Genomic DNA, 20,981 nt, shown 5'->3' with positions numbered 1-20,981 from the left:
GGAGAGGGGAGGTTCACGGGAGATGGGTTATAAGGTGGTGAGGTGGTGGGGTTGTGGGTCAGGGGTGCTGCCTTGGGATTGGTTGGTCTAGTCAGGATGACCTGTTTTTTTCCTTATTTATTTGTTTTAAAGGAAGGGTTAAGTGTTTTAATATTTAAAAAAGATTAATTTGTAAAATGAGCCATTAATTATATATTTTATCAATTTGATACTTATAAAAATAAAATTTACATTTAAATATATCAACTTTCTTTCCATCAAATATTTTAATATTTTGCACTATTATCATTTATTTAAGTAACTAAGTTTAGATAGCATAAATACCCAAAAAATTCATGTCATTTATCGTAAATATTTAGTTATCATCATATTGATCATTATTACGTCAAAAGAAATTAAAAATAAAAATAATAAAATCATTTTTTTTAAATAATCAATAATATGAAATAATCAATAGGTGAAACTTGGGAAAGAAAAAAAAAAAAAGAGATAGAAGGGGAGGGGAAAGAGAGACATCATCAATCGACCTAAGATTAAAACAAGTTGATCTATGTTAGACTTGGCAAATCGACATGAATTTGGCTTGAATGAGCTGGGTTGAAACTAATTTACTAGGTTCGAGATAAACTAGTCTCGATTCGACCTTAAGTTGATTGAAGGTGTCACCTAAGGGTTCCCTTTTTCCTGTTTCTCTTTCTTTCTTTGTTTTTTTCCTTTTTTTTTTATCTCTTCCTTGATTGTGTTCGTTTTTTTTTTTTTTATTTTGAATAAAAATATATATTTAAAACTTTTTATTTAAATACTAACATGACAAATAAATGATATAATAATAATTGAACATTTATGTCATGTGTCATGATTTTATTGGATATCAATATTATGCAAGCGACTTGATTAATGATATTAGTTTAAAGTACTAAATTAATTGACAAAATAAAAATTTAAATATTTAAGTGTGAATTTTATTTTTTTTTAAATACCAAATTAACATAAAGTTTATAGTACAAGATCATTTTTGTATTTAACTAAAAAATTAAGTATTTTTAGAAGTAGAAATGATAATTACAAAAAAAAAATCGACAATTTGAATATTTGCATTGTATTTATTTTTTATTAAATATATTTAAAATATGAAAAATTATTATGTTATAATTTTTATCATATATCAAACATAATATTTTTTATTTTTATTAAAATTTTAAATTATAGTATATCATTATATCGTATTTAAAATTATTAAATTTACATAAACAAATTTATATTTTTTAATAGTAATTTATATTTGCTTTCTGATATAATATAGGATTGAATTAAGCTCCAAATTAAATATGGAATATTTTCCAGCCACACGTTACAAAAGTTTGCAATGTTATATATTTCAAAATTTGACTTACGAATACTAATTTGTCTTAAGAACATATAATGTACTTTATTAGGATATGTTATGCACATCAAATATGTCAAAAATAAAACCATTAACACAAGAAGAATTTAATATATATGGCTTATATAAGTATTATATATGAGCAATACCGTCTAAAATATATGACTATTATATACCACTAATTTTATTTTTTTTTATGTTCGTTTTAATTGTATTATATTTCAAGCTTAATTTTGTATTATTTAATTAGATATCCAAAATATATAAGCATAGCATTTAACATGTTATTATTAAAATTTTATTTAAAATAATGTTATTATTAAAATATTAATAATTCACTAAATGAAACTTAGTCGTTGCCTTAAAATCAATCATTAAATAAATACAATATTAAATCCGAAATTTAATTTAATTAATTCATTAATTATTTTAATTATTTTTAATAATTCAATGGTCAATAAAATGGAAAATAGTTGTAAGAAAAAAGGGAAATTGATCAAATCATTACATAGCCCTTTTTCCTGAACGAAGAAGGGGTGGCTGTGGCTTGCATTTGCTTAAGGTTCCATTTCTTATTGACTTGCCTTGGGCAGACGAAGGACTTTCTAAATTCATTTTTTATTCATTAAGCAGGCATTTGAATGGAACATTCTATAATCAAAAGTAAAAGACGTGAACTTCAAAGAGACTTCCAGGAAATCCAGCCAAAGTTTCAAGACTAAACCATTTTTTCTTTCTTTTCCTCCACGTCTATTACAAACACACGGTAATGATGCTAATCTACAATTTAAAAGAAAAAAAATATGCAAGGGTCAATCTAGCGTTAAGTAATCAAAGATGAAAATTTAAATTTAGAATTTAATTTAATTAGTTTATATTATAAAATTTAAATTTAAATATTTTATATGATCTAATTAGATGAATCATCAAATTTATATAATATTAATTAATTAAGTAAATTAATTAATGTTGCATGTATTTTTCAGTGTCTAATGTTAATATTAACCTTTAAAATTTGATTATCAAAGCCTCGACGAAGATAAATTATTAAAAAGAAAGAGAGACCAATTTGAGTTGTAAGTATTTCCAAGAACGTAGGCTTCGACAAATCACATCAAATTGACATCATTTTATAATGATGTTCAAGAAAAAGATAAAAATGAAAAAGGATCCAAACCCAATTCTTCTTTTAATTAGTTGGTGGCTGCCTGTCACAACAAGCCTTATTATGCTATGACTTGAACTCTAAGGCACCCCCACTGTCAATAATTCCGATCACATGACACTAGCTGATGCTTTATCTTCACATTCTTGCTTATCACATATCTTAAATTATAGATTAGAATAACTGAATGTGCAATTATTTACATTAAATTTCATGTTTTAATGTGGTAGAAGGATTTTTGATCGCGATATAAGTAATTTAATTAATTGACAAAATTGATTTAATTTGATTAATTAATTAATTATCGAGTTAATTTCAGTTGATTAATAAAAATAGTTTTAAAATAATTTTGATTTTTAAATCAAATTAATTAAAATTTTAATCAAAATATAACATAATCAAAATATAAAATAAAAAATACATTAAATGAATTATTTAATTTTATAAATTGTTAGAATTTCTAACATAATATTTTAGTATTTGAATATTTTATTAGATAATTTTATTTAATTTATTTAAAATATGAGAAATTAAGAGTTTAAAATATCATTTAATTTAAATATATTTATTATTTAATTAATTAAAAAAATCAAATATATCAAATTTAATTCAGTTAATTGATTTTTAAAATTTTAAATTTGATTTTATTAACGAAAATAAAATAAAATAATTTAATTAATTTAATTTTAAATAATTTAATTCGAAATTAAACTAAATTAACATCCTTATATGACGGCTTTCCGCAAGTAGAATGGTTAATTTAGTGGCAACTTGAGATAGGAATTCTTTAACTTTTTATTGTCGAACGATGATTGAAGTTCTTATATTGCTTGCACTTGCCGGTAGTGAATTTTGTATAATTTAGATGAATGAAACAAACAAAATAAAGTATTTTCAGAGTGGATTAATGAAAACATAACTTGGCTGGGCCAAACATTAAGACCAAATTCAGGAGGCATGCATATATCGTTTCCGAATTGAAAAAGATTGACAGTTTGACAATATAATCATTGGAAAGGCAAGAAATTTTATAAAAACTTCAATGAATCGAACAATCCACGTTCAAAATATGAGTTGTAGAAAGAGATTTAAAATCACAACTCTTGTTAAAAAATCTTAACATAGGTAATTCGGTTGTAAAATTCGATAGGAAAATAAAATTAAAAATTAAATATTTTATCAACAGATCATATATGGACCATCGTGATCATCTTGTTGATATTATTGCATGTAAGACATGATCAAGTAGACATTGATTATGATTATTCCACTCGTGAAGGGTTCATCAATGTCAAATACCCCATTTCTTGTACTGGGGTCGGCGAAACCCAATAGAATAATAACCTTTTTTTCCTTTAAGAAATCTAGTATATATATGTTTATCTCAATGTTATCATGCTTTAGCATCTTACTAGGTTTGTTCTTTCTTTAATTTTCTCATCTATACCTTAGTCAATATTGATAATTCCTATTAACTGGAACAGCAAGAGGCTTAAGCATGTTAGTGAAATTGCAAGTGATGCTGGAAAATTCTCTAGCAAACATCCTGAGACAATGAACAAAACCTGTAAACGGCCCTGGTCCAATTCCTGGAGTATTGACAATTTGATCTGATGTTACAGCATTTAGCAAGGAAGACTTTGGCATCAGGTGTCAACATGAAGGTAGCCTTTATGTTTGAATCTTAGATAGAGCTTTCTCATGGTAATCAATTGAATCGATGTTTTTGATATTCTTTCGCTTGAATCTCAAAATTTTCACCAGCAATAGCTGTGATTGTCCTCTTGAATGAATCAATAACTAAGCCAGATGGCTCTACTTGTGAACTTGTTATCACAGAACCAAGACAAGGGTCAAGAGTAACCATGGGACCAGCAGAAAATAAGACAACCCGTCGGTTGGTCCTGCAAATCAAAGATGGTGAAAGTTTTAAGGTATTAACTCAACAAAACTCCATCATCCTAAAACTAAATCCCTGCCTTTGCAATGTATATATAATTATCAGGTTCTTTCCCCAATAATCCTCTTAACTTCTTTGATTTTTTCACTATTGCTATCCTTAGCCTAAACTTATTACAGATTAATTAAGTTCATATTGTAAATTGATCTGATAATTTAAAAATTGATCTAATAATATGATACGAATATGATATAAAAAAAGACATAAAAATGATACGATTTAAAATTTTAATAATAATGATATATTGATTAAACAAAACAAAAAAAATTATATCTAATATTTTTTTATTGACATAAATTATGACATATAATTTTTATATAAAATATTATGTAAATATATGAATTTTAATATTTTATATAATATGTTTTCACGAAAAAAAAAAAAAAGGGTAACAAATAAAAGGGTCTATCCACCCAAATCTCAAAATGGGCCTTTTTGGTTAAATGAGGGCCCATTTTTCCACAACAAAATGGGCTGGCGAGTTATAGCCCAATTCCTACCATACAAGGTTACAAGCGCCAGAAATCCTTCCTGCTAGTCGCTAATTTCCTCTTTCGCTTCCATTCCACCCACCATCGATTTCTCTCTTTGGGGTTAGGGTTTCGATTCTCTTCTCGAAGATGTGGCACGAAGCTCGAAGATCAGAGAGGAAAGTCCACGACATGATGGACGCGGCTCGAAAGAGAGCCCAAAGACGAGCCATCTTCTTAGCCAAAAGGCGCGGCGATCCTCAACAATCCATTCAAGTTATCGGCTCTCGCTGCCGTATCCATCGCGACGATGCTCTCTATCACGCCACCGAAGACCAGCAAGGCCTGTAAGTAAATTAATCATTTTTTCCATAAATAATCTTATTAATCTTCTATTAAATATCTCAAAATTTTCCATTGTTCCATTTTTTTTACAGGATTCCTTGGAATGGTAAACAAGACGTTTTAATTGATAGGTAATTTAATTTATTTCTCTCTCTTTAATTTTTGACATCATTTTTTTAAATAATTAATTATTTGTTTATATTTTAGATTCGATGGCCGATCTCTACTTGATTTTATTCGGGAGCCAGGGACACGGCATTTTAGAAATCAAGAGAAGTCTGAAGAAGAAGAAGAAGTAGAAGAGTTTGTTAATTTTGAGCGTTATCGGGATTTAATTAAGCATCGCCGTAGAGGATGTCGGTACTTTTTATTAATTTCTCTGAATTGATGAATTTTGTTTTTAGTTTTCGTTGTTCGTTTCCAATGGCTTTTATTGGTTATATTGCAATATACTAATATATATAAGGATAAAATTCAGTTATAAGAATAAGAGATTAGTTTTCAATGAGCTTTATGAGCTGAAGTTTGTTTCATTTGACAGTTATGGATGAGGAGGGTTTACAACATGTGAATCTAGAAATGGAGGCAAAAGTTACCGCACCATTTCAGTCAGACAGGTTTAATATTTTTTCTATGAACTCTTTGTATCCATTTGATATGTTAGGCGATGCATATGGTAGTACTAGAGTTAAATTTTTCAGATAAATTTAGAAGTCTCTCTGTCTGTTATAAGTTTCTAAGAAATTCTGGTAGGGTTTCAGGGTGATCTTAGACATTAAGTTATTTTGATGGTTGGAATAAATCTTTTGTTCAGTGTTATGCTGGTTCAGAAAAAAATGTTAAAAAATACTTTATAGAAGATCAAAGTTACAAACTTGGTTTGCTTTTTATTTTCTTCATATGGTTTTAAAAAATCATCTTTGATGTGTCTCTTCTTTTGCCTTAATAGTTGATTTATTGCTAAGCAGGAGAAATGCATTTTTTTGTCAATGATTTTGATGCTTATATCATTGAGATCTATTGGGTGATCTGCATGTATACAGTTTAGTGTAGACTATTTCTATATGGATGGGTGTGCTTCATTTTGGTTTCTTTGGCATGTGTAATATGATCAAGGATTTAATTTCCTCCAAAGTGGTAAGTTTGGTGATTTTAATAGATCTGACTGCTATATATGGTTTTTTGTTTTTCTTTTTTTATTTATGTTGGCAGATCACAGCCAGCACAACCAGCTAATAAAGGTTCATATTCTCAAGTTGGATTTTCTTATGATGGAAGTGGGAAAGAGGAAGCTCATTTTTCAGATGATGATGAAGAAGATGAGGAGGAGGAAGATGATGATGAATTCAACAGTGATGATAGTAATGATGAAGGAATGGATATAATAGCAAAAGAATTTGGAGTGAAAAGGTATGGGTGGCTTGTTTATATGGATAAAAAGGCAAAAGAGGAGGAAAAAAGACAGAAGGAAGTAATCAAAGGCGATCCTGCAATTGTAAGTTGGATTAGACATGCTATAGTTGCTTTTTATTATTTAACATATGTTGATAACAAATATGAAATTCTGAACTTTTAGAGGAAATTGAGTCGCAAAGAGAGGAGAAAAGCTTCTCAAATAGAGAGGGAGAGAGAAAGAGAAGCTGCACGGATAATTGGAACACGAGTACTCCATAATGATCCCTACCGGTACAAAATTTGGAAGATCTTTGTTACAAACTGTTGTTGGAATTGGGTATAACATCATGCCTAAAGTGTTAATGCTTTCTTTTGCCATATCAGGGAATCTAGGCGGAGTCCAACCTATGATGCTTATCCACGTTCTAGGAGGTATACTATGTCCTTTGCTTCTCTTGAAGCTGTTATTTGAGGCACATAAAAGCAATTTATTTATAGATTTTCCTATTCAGGTCAAGATCTAGATCACGTTCATACTCTCCATCCTACTCAAGGCGCCATGCACGTGGAGGTTATTCTGATGATTCTCATAGAAGTAAACCAAAGGCTCCAAAAATAGAGTATATTACAGAGTTTGGGGGTTCTGGCGATGGGGATGGACCAAAGCTTGAAGGACATTCTCCACCATCATCTCCGCTATCCCAGGCTGACATGTTGAACCGGTCGGAGCACTCGACCTTTAATTCTTGCAAAGATAGATTGGAAGTCTTTACTCTGCTGCAGCTTATCCCCATTTTGTTGCCTGAGGCAAACTTTTCTGGTTTAGAATAGATCTGCCCTAGGGTTATCAACATAACTGGCAAGAGGGAGTAGGAAGGAGGCTTCCCTTCTGAAGCTCATATTTTTCCTGACATGGAATTTGTGTGAATGCTTCCCAGTTGCATGAAACCATGAAAATGGGCATATCTAATGCTTTTCCTTTCCTGCAGGCCATCATCTGGTCGCATACTTGAGGCACTTCATGTTGATCCTGCATCTGGTGTTTCTCTTGATAAAGAAAAGAGTGGTAAAGTGTCAAAACCAGCAATAAGGTATCCTCACCATAAAATTTGCTTCTATCATTATTTTATCTAGAATAGGATTATTTTAATTTCTTTTGAGTTGCGTTGAATTTAACAACTTTATTTCCTTTCTGTCAGTGGATCGTCAGCATTAGCAAAGTTGACAAAAACAAGTGCCTCTGGAGGACCCTCAAAACAGGGGCAGATTGAGAAGAAAGAAACTCCTCAGGAGCGGCTAAAAAGGATTATGAACAGACAGTTAAACAAGCAAAGTATGACATAAATGATACTTTTTTTATGAAGCTGTTGATTCAATGATATCTTGCTCTGTTGGACACCTTTTTTTTATTATTTTTTTTATTTTTATGAGTCTGGTGATTCAATGGTATCTTATCATGCTCTGTTGGAGTTTTTAAGGAATTACATGTTCTTTTTCTTATCAAGTTGTGTTTTTTTCTAAATTTTCTTTAGCTTTTTATTTCTGTAAATATATTTGAAAAAAAAAGAGGATGCAGTAAGTTGGTACAAGAGGGTTTCTATTTGTGGTGTCACATGTTTTCTTGAGTTTCTTGTATTTTTGATTTGATAAGCTGGTTTCTTCTATAGTTAAGAAGGACACTGCTGCAGAAATGGCTAAGAAGCGAGAGCAGGAGCGCCAAAGACTGGAAAAACTTGCAGAAACAAGCCGATCAAGTCGTCATAGGCATAGCAGCCGCAGTCGGAGCTACAGTCGCTCTCCTCCAAGGTACATATCCTGGAATACTTAAATTTTTGTGTTCAAACCATATAGCTGACAATGAATATCTTTTGCAGCAGAATAACGTCTCCTTGCAAACCAACCAAAGATAAATACGAGTTTTTGAGTGATATTTTGGTTAATTTATTTGTTGTTGTGAGGGAATTTGGGGGTGTATTAAGATGTAGTAGCAATTTGCCAAAAGGGGAATTGCTGCCTGAAGTTTAAACAAAATAAATATCCACAAACTTTTACGTGGGAAGTCAAGAAATTTATAAAACTATTGACATTTGTCTTAAGCTTATTCTGTCTCTATTTTCTTCCCTTTTTTTGTTTCCTACTTTTTTCTTTGTCCATCTGGTTAAAGACTTGATTGTGTTATTTTCTTCTCTTAACTGCAGTTAATAATGTTTGTTGAGTCATTCCTGATATTTACATGGCAACTATGTAATTTAGCAATACATGCTCTTTTGTGGTAGGCTGGTAGCAATATTTGTTCTGCTTCTCTCTTATCGATGTTCTAATCATCTGGTGAATAATTTTCTTACTATAGAAGGTATCAACGGAGTAGAAGCCCAAGTAGGGGTAGGAGTTCTCGAAGATACTATTCTCGTTCACGCTCACCTTCACGACCTAGGCACCACTCTTACTCTCATTCCCGTTCTCGATCTAATTCCCGCTCGCCCAGGTTGTCATTATGCTCTGGTAGTCGGACTTTCCTTCTGTTGCATGATGTATAATGCTTGGTGGCTGATTTAAGATTCTATGAAACTGCAGGGTAAAAAGCCGATCAAGATACTGAAGGTGATTGCTGCAAATGGTGAAGGCTGGGTATTGATATTTTATGTAATGCCAGTGTTGCGATTGTAGTTTTTGCCAGCTTTTTAGAATATTTGCCAAATATTGTAAGGTGTTTTAATCAGTTGTGATCTATGTTCTTTATTAATCTTCTTTACTTCTACCAAATATCGTGTCATATAACAAATAAGTTTTTTGATAAACTATAGTTTTTTAAAAATTTAAAGTTGACTGTTGTAAAGCTTTTACCATTTTATGCGAATTAAAATGGGAGGAAAAAAGGAAAAGAGGAGTAATAATAATAATAATAATAAAAAGGATCGTTTTAAGGCCCAAAGTTTCTCCTACCTTGGCATTTTTTGGGTCTTCAACTAAACAATTTGAACAACAATTTCGTTGTTGCAATCTTCTTTCACTCTGGTTTGGTTGTTTTCGACTCTTTCAAGTTGTCAATATGAGCCGAGCCGGGCTCGTTTTTTCACCCTGGATTGACGGTATGATAAGTCAGCCATGGGACTAGGACGATGGAAATATGGAAGCAGAGAGGGAACCAGATTTTGGAGATGTCTTGTCGTTGGAGTACATAGTTACCCCACATGCCGGTTCTAAGTGCACAAAGGACACTTGTCAAGGGTGTCTTGAGAGAGACTAATCTTGACGTGGATTTTCATCAGAGTCCCACGACACTAGTCCATGGTGGCGATTGAAGTTGGAAAAAGAACGAAGAATTTTTAAAGCATCACGATTTCTTTCATTTGTTAAAAGAAAACTGAAATGAGTTTAGGTTCTATGATAGCCTAAACTGGAGTTAATTTGCATGCGACTGCAACAAGTGCTCAAATTTAAAGCATTTTCAGAAGCTGTCACAACGCCAGGTTGATTACTGGCCTGCACAAAGTGTTTAAAACCATAAACAAATGATAAGTTCTATTCAAAATCATCTCCGAACACAAAGTTGTAAGAAAACTTCAAAGTCATGTTCATTTAATTAAAAGTCATCAAAAGTGTAGAAGATTCGAAGTTGGCCTTAGATTTAATCTTTCTTTTCTGTGATCTGCCCTTTTAGCTTTTCTCGTGAACAGCACCGATTTGTTCTTTGTTGTCATATGATCTAAAGCAAAATTGTTCTTTTTCTTTAGATGAATTAAAGCAAAGCTAGCTAAGTAGCTATCAAAAAACTTGCAATTGAATCCACCCTTTATTCCATCCTTATCGCACGCACTCATGAAAGAGAAAGGGATGCCCCATCTCTAACATTACCCACAAATAATATTCACACCTTTTAATTCCCCTACCCTAGCTAGCTATTGCTTCAGACTTATCATACAAAGAAATAAAAAAAAAAAGGTCATCACTCATGAAATTAATCAAAAACCTGACCACCACACAAGGGGACACTTGCTTTAATCCAATATGGATTGATACCATAACATGTTGGTAACATTTTGATAAAAAAAAAATTCTCTACCAATGGGAATATGGTGTGATTTGTCATTGCTTTAGTTTTATACAAAATAAATTTGATAATTCATATATTTATATTATATAATAAATTAATAATTTATATATTCAATCATATTTTATATAAAAATTATAATCATAATTTATATTCACATAAAAATATAAAATATATATATATTTTTTCGTTAAATCTATTTATGTTTTTTGTTAAAATTTTAAATTATACCACTTTTATTTTTTATTTATATTATTTTTATATCATATCATCATACTTTATTTAAAATTATCAGATATAATGCAAAATCAATACTATGGTTATCCTCTTGTAAATTTAGATATATATTTTTTATATTAAAAAGATCTTTGAATTGAAAGCTTTGGTTGAAAATGACCTTGGTAAAGAATCATATAATATTGCTATATTTTCACTAAAATTATTCTTTAATCTTTGTAGAAGGAGCCTTGATAATCCAGTACCTCCTTCAAGAGCCTTTTTAGGTAATAAATTAACATTTGATTTTAGCTTTATATTAAGATTTAATTAAACAATCAAGCAATGAATCCCCAATTTATTTCTTTTGTTAAATTAACCACTTGAACTAGGCTTTACCTGCCAATTTGTTCCTAGAAAAGCTCCCCTAGCTAGCAAAACTTCACTTAATTAATTTGCTTAATTAATAATTATAGGTCAGGAAGCACATGGGAAGGCTACATCCTTTCTTTGATTATTTAAGCTTAGTTTAGTATTGATGTTGGTTTAAAAATTTTAAATATTTAATATTATTGTAAAAAGATGTTGGTGAATTGAAATGTCCAAAAAAAAATGTAAAAAAAAAAAAATATTAAAGATATGAAAATAATAAAATTATTTTACTCACAAAACTTGTGGTTGAATACAAAATCATCTCATTGAAAAATCAGATTTTTTTTATTATTTAGCATTGAGATTAGATTAAAAAAAAGAGTTTAAATGCAAAAATCACTTTCAATCTCAATCCTAAAATAGCCCTTAAGATCCTTGCCATAAAAATTCCCCAAATCATGCATATTCTCATCGTATAGAATTACCCAATATTATATTATAATCATAATCACCCTCAGCTGTGTGAATTGATTTGTTTCTTGTAAATTTTTTAACCCTATTTCATCTTTAAGGCTAGATATAAAAGTATAATTATTTGAAATCAGATTTTTTTTTCCTATCTTTTATTCAAAGTCAAACATGTGATGTCAATTCCTATTTGTGCATATGCATTGCCATGCCTAAGATTTGAAATCAAATTGAAGATTGTTGGCCAGGAGAGTTATGGGCTCAAGACAAAATCGTTTCTATCTCAGATATGTTTGGAGATCGTGTTAATCGATCAAATTCAAAAGTTCGTCCAACATTTGAAAGGGTTTGTCAAGAAAAAAGCAAACAGATGATGAACTTGTCGATTATTCGATAAATTTGATCAATCAATCCAATTTCATTTGCGTGTATGACTTGTCTCAAGCAATCAACCAACTGAATTGATTATGAAAACTAGTATATCAAAACCAAAAATATCAATGTTATCAAAGATCCTTTCTGAATTTCCTTTTTCTGAACGTAATGACCCAAGGTAGAGGACAGATGGCTTGACTAATCGGTGTTCAAGGGAACACATATGTTGGATTGAGGAAGACAAGCAAGCAATGCTGCCCACTGCTTTCACTAGCAGAAAGTAAATCAGGCCGGGCGATTTTCTTGCCCCACTAGTTCCCTATAGAGGACAATGGCATCTTCCAATTAAATCTATGGAGAGTGCCTCCGACGGCTCCACATTCACAAAACCATTGTTGACTTTTGTAGCTTGTGGTTTCCACTTGGTGACCATGTCAATTGGTCCATGCTTTCCCCCTAAAGCACTACAAATCAAATCCCACAACCTTTGTTCCTGTTATGGTGTGGTCAAAGCCGATGTCCTACTGATCTAAAGCCGATGTCTTTCTTTCTCTGGAAGCCCCTACTCAAATTGATTGCGAAAAAGATGCATCGTTTGGTCAAATAAATTAAGTGCCAAGGCTAACTTACAAATGTCAATCTGTTACTTGAATCGTCTGAATGATGAAATTCTCAATTACTTCGGTATTTAAAATTTAATTTTTGACAATTTTAAATACAAAAAATTAATCAAAATTTGATGAATATGTAGAGTACTATATTCAAATATTTAAAATAAAATAATTTTTCATACTGCATAGGCCATGCATGTTTGAGAGTAAACTTGACACTTTAAAATATAATATAATAATATAAATATAAGACGGAAAAGTGATATAACTTAAAATTTTAACAATAATTTTATCTAAATTTAATGAAATTAAAAAAATATATTTTATAATTTTGTATCGACATAAATTATAATATATAATTTTTATTTAAAACATAATATAAATATATAAATTTTAATATTTTATATGATATAATACACCAATAATTAAGTCTATATAAAAATACCTCAAAGCCTCACCGAGTGTTTTCCAATGTAAGATGTTTGCAAGTGGGCATTTGCTTGATAAGGTAAATGGGATTTTGCAGCTGTGGCATGCCGTAGTTCGATCATGTGTGAGATGAAAATGTGAAAGTTGCAAAAAAAATCGGCTGAAAACCTTAGCAATCAACCGTTGACCAACTACATTTTTGCTGATCTAATGATTAAAACTTTAGCCAAATTAAAAATATTGAGATATTTAGTACTATTTTTCTCCTGATCAAATTACGAAAATCAAGGCTGCCTTCACATGTTTTTGGCTACTTTGTATCATCTTCTTAATATATTTTTTTTAACTCAATTCCAACTCAATTGATTTATGACCATAATCCCATATAATTTTTCTCAATAAAAGAAGTTGCAACTCAAACCTTTATTCATATAATTATTTTTAAAAAATAATATTTAATAAGTTTGAAATTTGAATTTTAATATTTATAATTTTTTTATTTTTAGATTGTAATATTTTATATACAAAAAAAAATTATAGGTATTAAGATTTAAAATTTAAAATTATAAAATATTATTTTTTAAAAATAATTATATAAATCAAATGAATTCAAATTTGAATTCAAATAATAAAATAATGTAAATTGATGTTTGATGAATATTAGTGTCTTAACCTCATGTGCTCAACCCGAAAAAGTTACCCTTAAATTTCACCAGATGTTTTAAATTGACAATAATGGGTGGATACTAAAATTTAATATTTATCTGTTAAGGTCATATTTAATTTAATATATATAATGATTGATATGATAAGATAATAATCATTGATTGTCATGTTTAATTTGTATGTAAAAAAATAAATATGATTGTAAAAAAAAAAAATTATTATCTTAATATAAGATAATTTAATCTTTTTAAAATAAAAAAATTACTTTTAATCTATGAAATTGATTTTACATATTTTATTATATTTAAAAAATTACATTAATAAGTTAAATTATATAAATTTAAAAAAAAATTAATTAATATATAAAATTATCTTATACTAATTTTTACAGATATTAAATATAAAATAAAATGATATTATTTAATATAATATTATTTCTTATCTTACTTTTTATGCACTAAATATATCCTAACATCTTAATATGTCGTGATGGGATAAAACATTCAAAAACTCTCTTTGGAATGCCTTTTAAAGTCTAATATCTGCAGACATTCATGATGTTAGAGTGGGGGCAGTTGGGGTCCAAGAAATGCATATCTTAATGAGTTCCAATAACGTTTTGTGTCAGATAATCATTGTCTGAACGAGCAAAGGCCATCCAATCTTAACTCCTAAGCAATCTTGAAACAAATTTCAAGCAATGCTCTCAGTTGCCGTCAATTATCAACCATAGCTGTCTATATATATGAATCCCTATGAAAGGAGACGTTGGAATTTAACCGCAGGCTGTTGCTCATCACCAACACAAAATTCATCCTTCCACAACAACTTGGCACAAAACCAAGCAAACGATAATTGGATTTTATTTTTACTACAAACTATGATTGTATAGTCCAAGGAGGAGGGTCCACTAAGGCTAAGGCTATGATGCCGATTGTTTGGAAACTTGGGGAGAGGTAAACCCCACGTGAATTTACCAAACTCTCAGACTAAAAGTATATGAGCTTTACTTTTTCGCTCGAGGAGTTTTAAATACACCATATATTCTTCTCTCTACAATCTACTTTTTTTTTTTTCAAAATTATCCATATAAAAAATATTAATTTTATCTATTAATAAATTATAATTTTATTCTTCTTATATCTCATGTTTAAGACTTTTAAAATTTTATTTTTAAATTCTTAAAAATTTATTTTTAAGAAATCTTTTAAAAATCTTTCAAAGTTATCGAAAATATATTTTTGAGAAATTTTTAAAATTTTCGAAAATAAAATTTTCATAATATTTTAAAACCCTCAAAAATCTATTTTCAATAAGTATGATTTTTTTAATTTTTCAACTACATTCACGTTGGGCCTTGGGGGATATCGTATAAGCTCAGGTTGCTCGTGATTTTCATAATTTTTTTTTTAAATGATTACACTTTCTTTTTAATTAATAAATTTATTTACTTGTCAACTACATTCCTTATTAGTCTCAATACACAGAAAATAAAGGAAGAAAATTTATTTATTTTTTAATATGTTATATATCTAATATTGATAATTAAAGTACAATAAAAAAGAATCAAGTAGCATATTAAGAAAATAAAATAATGAGTACTCAAAGCATTTGATTTAATATGTAATTAATGTATGATCTTTATCTTTAAAAAATAAAGTTCGAATCTCTTTTTTTTAGATTAAAAAATAACAAAATAATAAAATTTAAGTATTTTTAATAAGCTAAGTACCTTTCGATCCAAGTCCTTTTTTTTTTTTTTCTCTTATCATAGAAATTATCATGATTATATTTTCATAGATACGTTAAATAGGTAAATCAATCACCTTTTTTTCTCATTTCCTTGAATTTTTTGGATACACATCTCAGTTCCTTCTACAAATTTCTTTTTCCCAACTTTTTTCTTCCATTCCTCGATAAATTTGCTTTTTTGCTGGCAATAATATCTCAAATCATCTTTAACACTATCCCTTTTTCCTTTTATTCCATTTACTTTCTCTTTTTTTTTTTCGATAAAAAATTTATGAGTAAATCAGATTATCATATTTATAAGATCAAAATATGCCGTCAACCCATACAAAAATTTACGAATGTTTATTTTATAAGAATCGTTTACCAATAAAATATTATGAAAATTTAAATTTGAATGCTTTACATTTAAACTCTAAACTTTAATAATTTAGGTCAATTTCTATTGATTAAATTTTAAAGAAAAGCTGAATTCCAAGGAAAAGTACTCAAGGAATCATACCACAAATCAATTTCATAAAAAAGGAAAGAAGATATATAGCATTTAATCTTTGCACACATCTCCCACAACACTAATGGATGTGATTAACTATGCCTTTCCTGCCAACAACATCAAAATTTAATTCTAGATAATTTTAAATAAAAAAAAAATACTATGCCTCACCTTATGAAACATATCCTCCTTGTTAGGCGTGGATTCTAATCCTGTTTCTCCTTCTAAAATTAAAGATTAATAAAAATAAAAAAACAAAAGAAATAAAGACCACGAAAAAGTTTTGTTAACGTTAGCATACAACAATGTGGAATTATGATTGTATGCTTTGCTTTATCTAAATCTGTCTAGCTAATTCATGATTGCTAACTGGACCTCAAATAGGCCGTACCAGCTGCAAATGGTTGCAACTAACATAAGCTGTGTTTCTTTTTCTTTCTTTAAGTTGATTAGACTATGGAATTCTATCAAAGGTTAATTGATGTTTAAGGATTACCAGATGTATTGTCAAAATCTTATAGGTCGATTTGCAAGTACGATGGGACGATGTTTTCACTGCATCTTGTATCATTTTGATTTTTTACTTCCTTAAAAGTAACATATTAAAAGTAATATTTTCTTCATTTAAAAATATTTGATATGTATTTATTTTTACAAAATTAAAAAAAATTAATTTAAATATATTTAATATCAAATTTTAAAATTTTTATAAAATTAAAATTTTATGATTTTTAATGTTCAAAAATTAAAAAAATCATTAAAAAATTTTGAAATATAAAAATTAAGAGTTTTAAATGTTGAAAAAAAAATAAAACATAATTTTTGAATATCTTAAAAAAATATGAATAAAAAATGGGACAAAGAAAATCGTATTATACAATGTTCGATCAAATTAATAACCATAGGTTCATATATTATTATATTCAATTATACATGAATTAGTAATAATTTAAAATTTTAACATGATAATGAACTTAAAACAAAAGAAAATGACAAAAATTAGGTTCAAATATCTTAATATGCAATTTTCCATACAAATGACCAACTAAACAATCCCAAAAATGCAAAATTAAAAAGATTGAATTTAAATTAAAAAAATGAAGTTAGTCACAAAATCACCATAAAAAGAGCCGTTGCTAAACAGTGAACATTGAATTGCATTTCCAAAAACAATCTTTTCCTTTAAGGAGGGATTAAAATCTATCATACAATTAAATTTAATATATCATCAATTAGATTTAAATATTAATTTTAATAAAATTTATTTAAAATAAAATATTTTATAAAAATTTTAATCATAATTATAATTATTTTATTATTATTTTTAATCGTATCAAAATTAATATTATGACCTTTTCAAATGCATCTATTTAATATGTTTCACTTGTCAAAACCATCGAGGTTAATTCAGGAAAGTAAAAAATTGTACAAAAGATTTTTAAAACAAAACAATTACCAAAATCTCAGAGGTGGGCTCCACCGTTAAACAGCTATAAATATGCACCGTTTCTTGTCGCCTCGAAGTCCTCTCCCCCTAAAAATTAGGCTCCTCCCACTCCGTTTCCCTTCTTCACTCACTCTGCTCCATTTTAACTGAGGCAAAAAAAAAAAAAAAGAAAGAATCTTTTGGACGGCGTATTTTTATTTTCGACGGGAATTAGAGAATAAACCGTTAGTTATTAAAGCGAGAATGGTTGACGTGGACCGGAGGATGTCCGGTCTGAATCCGGCTCATGCAGCAGGCTTACGCCGTCTCTCTGCTCGAGCTTCTGCTCCCTCAACTCCTGCATCCCTTCCTGTTCGCAACGGTCTTCAGTCTTTCTCTTCTTTAGCGGATAAAGTTATAACCCATTTACGAAATTCGGGTTTCCAAGTCCAGTTGGGTTTATCCGACGCCGAGTTCGCTAGAGCGGAAGCCGAGTTTGGTTTCGTTTTCCCACCTGACCTACAAGCCATATTATCAGCCGGGTTACCCGTTGGTCCAGGTTTTCCCGATTGGAGGTCTGCTGGAGCCCGACTCCATCTTCGGGCTTTGCTTGATCTTCCCATCGCTGCAATTTCCTTTCAGATCGCACGGAACACCTTATGGTCCAAATCTTGGGGCCCGAGACCGTCCGACCCGGAAAAAGCTTTACGGGTCGCAAGGAATGCGCTTAAAAGAGCTCCGCTTTTGATCCCCATTTTTAATCACTGCTATATTCCCTGTAACCCGTCTTTAGCGGGTAACCCGATTTTCTTCATCGATGAAACGCGGATTTTCTGTTGCGGATTTGATATATCCGATTTTTTCGAGAGGGAATCTTTGTTTCGGAGCACGGAATCCGACCCAGAATTGCTGAAAAAGCAGAGGTCCGTTAGTGAAAAATCAGCCGGATCGTCCACTAATTTCTCGAGGCGGAGTTTGGATGCGGGTTTGATAACCGGTTCGAGAACCCCACGATGGGTCGAGTTCTGGAGTGACGCGGCCATTGATCGGCGGCGAAGAAACTCATCGTCGACATCTTCGAGTTCGTCACCAGATAGGTATTTCGATATGCCGAGAACCCAAATTCCCAAATGGGTAGAGGAATACATTGAGCAAATCGGGTCGGTTCTTAGACAAGGCGGGTGGGGCGAATCAGATATAGCGGAGATCGTACACGTATCAGCATCTGGGTTCTTCGAAGGAGAGATGGTTTTATTGGACAATCAAGCAGTTCGCGATGCGCTTCTTTTGAAAACGGATCGGTTTGCAGCTTCGCTCCGGAAAGCTGGGTGGAGCTCCGAAGAAGTTTCGGATGCGCTAGGATTTGATTTTCGAGCGGAAAAGGGAAAGAAACCTGCCAAGAAATTATCCCCTGAACTCGTAGTAAAAATTGGGAAACTTGCTGAATCCGTCACCCGCTCATGACACATCGTCGAGGATTTTTTTTTTAATTTTATTTTCTAATTTGTTTGTTTTTAAAAATTTCCAGGTATCAGAGTTTGAAAAAAAAGTGCGTTGTACTATGAAACAAAGCGCAGAAAAGAGCTGAAAAAAAGTTAAAATTAAATTGTTGTTCATAATATATAAATAATTAATAAAAGAACATAGGTTATTCTCTTTTGTTTATTTGAATAATTTTTTTACAGCTCAGATTTTTTTTTTTTTTTTATACTTTCGATAACAATGGCATATTTTTGTTACCTGAACTGGCTCAGCTTTCTAAATCGCCACCAGTGCACGTGTGCTTTTTTAATTTTATTTTTTTTTATCATTTTTTAAATAAAAGTTATTTCTAGGTCCCACTATTTGGAAGTGGAAGCTCTAACCCAAATTTTATCTGTTTTTCACTTCATTTTACTTTAAAGTTACCTTTAGATTTGAGGTGAGATTAAAAATAATGATAGTAATAAAGTTATGGGAGATTTAAGGTGAGATTAAGATTAGTGTTAATAATATATATTTGAATGGAAACATAATGTGACAGTGAAATTATGTATGATATTAAATTATTTCATAACAAATTTTATTATCATAATTTAAAAAATCTTTTTTTTAAAAATTTACACTGAGACTCTAAGTTCAATGAATCACTTCAATCCAATCTAGCCCTAAGTGTATAGTAAGCTTTGAACAAATATATTAGGTGTGAGTCAATTATTTTTAAGAAAAAGATGAAAATATTAGGTTTGGATTAATATTTTTTAAAAATATTAAGAGTAAGATAAAGTTTAAATAAAAATTTGATTTTGATTACAATTTTTTTATTAAAATAATTTAATTGATGCGGGTTGATAAAAGTACAAGATTTGAATTATTAGATTTAAGTTTTTTTTTATAATAAAAAATTTTTTGGTGAAGTTTGAAAAAAAAAAAGGTTGGAATTGTAATCTACAAAAAATCAATAAATCATCAAACTCAGCTCTCAGACGCTGTCGTTTTAGCTGTTGCTTTCATTTCCCTTTTTTTTTCTCTTCGTCAGGACTGAAGTGCATTTTCATATTTTGGAACTAAAAAAAGAAAGAAACCTGCCATATTTTTGAAACAAACACGGGCAACGGAGATGTCTGGAAAAGATCTCTTCTTTTGAGAAACTACGCAGCATTTAAGACACAGAAATATACATAGAGATAGAAGATTAGGAATTGTTTTTCATTTTTCTTTTCTTTCTCATATATTTTCTTGGAATTTGAAAAGGAAAATATAACGGGGGGTTTCCAGTTTCCACACAGAAACCTGACACCAAAACCTTCTCACCGTTTAGCTTTTAAGAGACAAAACAACGAGGCCTTTGTGTTCCAACTTGCAACAACAAAACCCAAAATAATCTGAAATGTGAATCTTATTGTGATTTTTGTTTTTATTTTGCAATGTGCGAAGTAATTTTGTTGGCATTTGAGAGCGAGATGTTTGGTCATAAAAACTTACTAAAAGTACCTTTGAGTGTGGGGGTGTTTTGGTTTAGGTTTGTCAAGCATTGTTTTCTAACATTAGAAGAGAACATCAAGGAAGGTTCATATGTGAAAGGAAGAGCTGAGGAAAGTACGAAGAAGGATTTTGGTTCATTTTTATTTCTGTAACTTTGGTTTCTCAAAGGAGTTTGCCTAACGAATCAATTTTCATGTTTGATCAATTCTAAGGATATCCAGATGATGTCAGAGACATAATTGACACTCATTTTCATTGTAAAATAAGAAGAAGACAAGAAAAAAAAACAGGGTTTAGGCTTTAGGCAGATCTTTGCTGACCAAATCAATGAATGCAAAATAATTGCACAGTAAAAACAAGTGGTTCGGGGTGATCTTTGGATCCCACCGCCTTCGCATGTGCTGATGCGCATTACGATTTGACAGCAATAATTAGATCTGAC

General features: G+C 30.0%; 2 protein-coding genes across 2 annotated transcripts; both read left to right on the top strand.

The window, feature by feature from the left end:
- The first annotated feature begins 5,007 nt into the window (after positions 1 to 5,007).
- LOC111299981 (CLK4-associating serine/arginine-rich protein) lies at positions 5,008 to 9,462 on the top strand. The gene is made up of 13 exons (XM_022895537.2): positions 5,008 to 5,326; positions 5,417 to 5,455; positions 5,532 to 5,680; positions 5,866 to 5,941; positions 6,537 to 6,819; positions 6,901 to 7,010; positions 7,104 to 7,151; positions 7,232 to 7,441; positions 7,709 to 7,810; positions 7,919 to 8,052; positions 8,387 to 8,525; positions 9,070 to 9,204; positions 9,294 to 9,462. Exons 1-13 carry the CDS (start codon positions 5,130 to 5,132, stop codon positions 9,316 to 9,318), a joined length of 1,647 nt encoding a protein of 548 aa, XP_022751272.2. The 5' UTR covers positions 5,008 to 5,129; the 3' UTR covers positions 9,319 to 9,462.
- An 8,176-nt stretch (positions 9,463 to 17,638) lies between these two features.
- On the top strand, positions 17,639 to 19,240 carry LOC111300745 (uncharacterized). The gene has a single exon (XM_022896364.2). It carries the CDS (start codon positions 17,840 to 17,842, stop codon positions 19,037 to 19,039), a length of 1,200 nt encoding a protein of 399 aa, XP_022752099.1. The 5' UTR covers positions 17,639 to 17,839; the 3' UTR covers positions 19,040 to 19,240.
- The last annotated feature ends 1,741 nt before the right edge of the window (positions 19,241 to 20,981 follow it).

The sequence above is a fragment of the Durio zibethinus genome, chromosome 18 (genome assembly GCF_047325235.1).
Source record: "Durio zibethinus cultivar Kanyao isolate XHJ-2024 chromosome 18, ASM4732523v1, whole genome shotgun sequence".
In the NCBI taxonomy this organism is placed as follows: Eukaryota; Viridiplantae; Streptophyta; class Magnoliopsida; order Malvales; family Malvaceae; genus Durio; species Durio zibethinus.
This window is presented reverse-complemented; position numbering and strand designations above follow the sequence as displayed.

What these genes read in the sequence shown, in the direction of transcription:
- LOC111299981 (XM_022895537.2), top strand. Translation starts at nt 5,130, where the DNA reads ATGTGGCACGAAGCTCGAAGATCAGAGAGGAAAGTCCACGACATGATG. An exon ending in GCACCATTTCAGTCAGACAG is followed by an intron (nt 5,942 to 6,536) that starts GTTTAATATTTT and finishes TTATGTTGGCAG; the next exon opens with ATCACAGCCAGCACAACCAG. An exon ending in CAGGCTGACATGTTGAACCG is followed by an intron (nt 7,442 to 7,708) that starts GTCGGAGCACTC and finishes CCTTTCCTGCAG; the next exon opens with GCCATCATCTGGTCGCATAC.
- LOC111300745 (XM_022896364.2), top strand. Translation starts at nt 17,840, where the DNA reads ATGGTTGACGTGGACCGGAGGATGTCCGGTCTGAATCCGGCTCATGCA.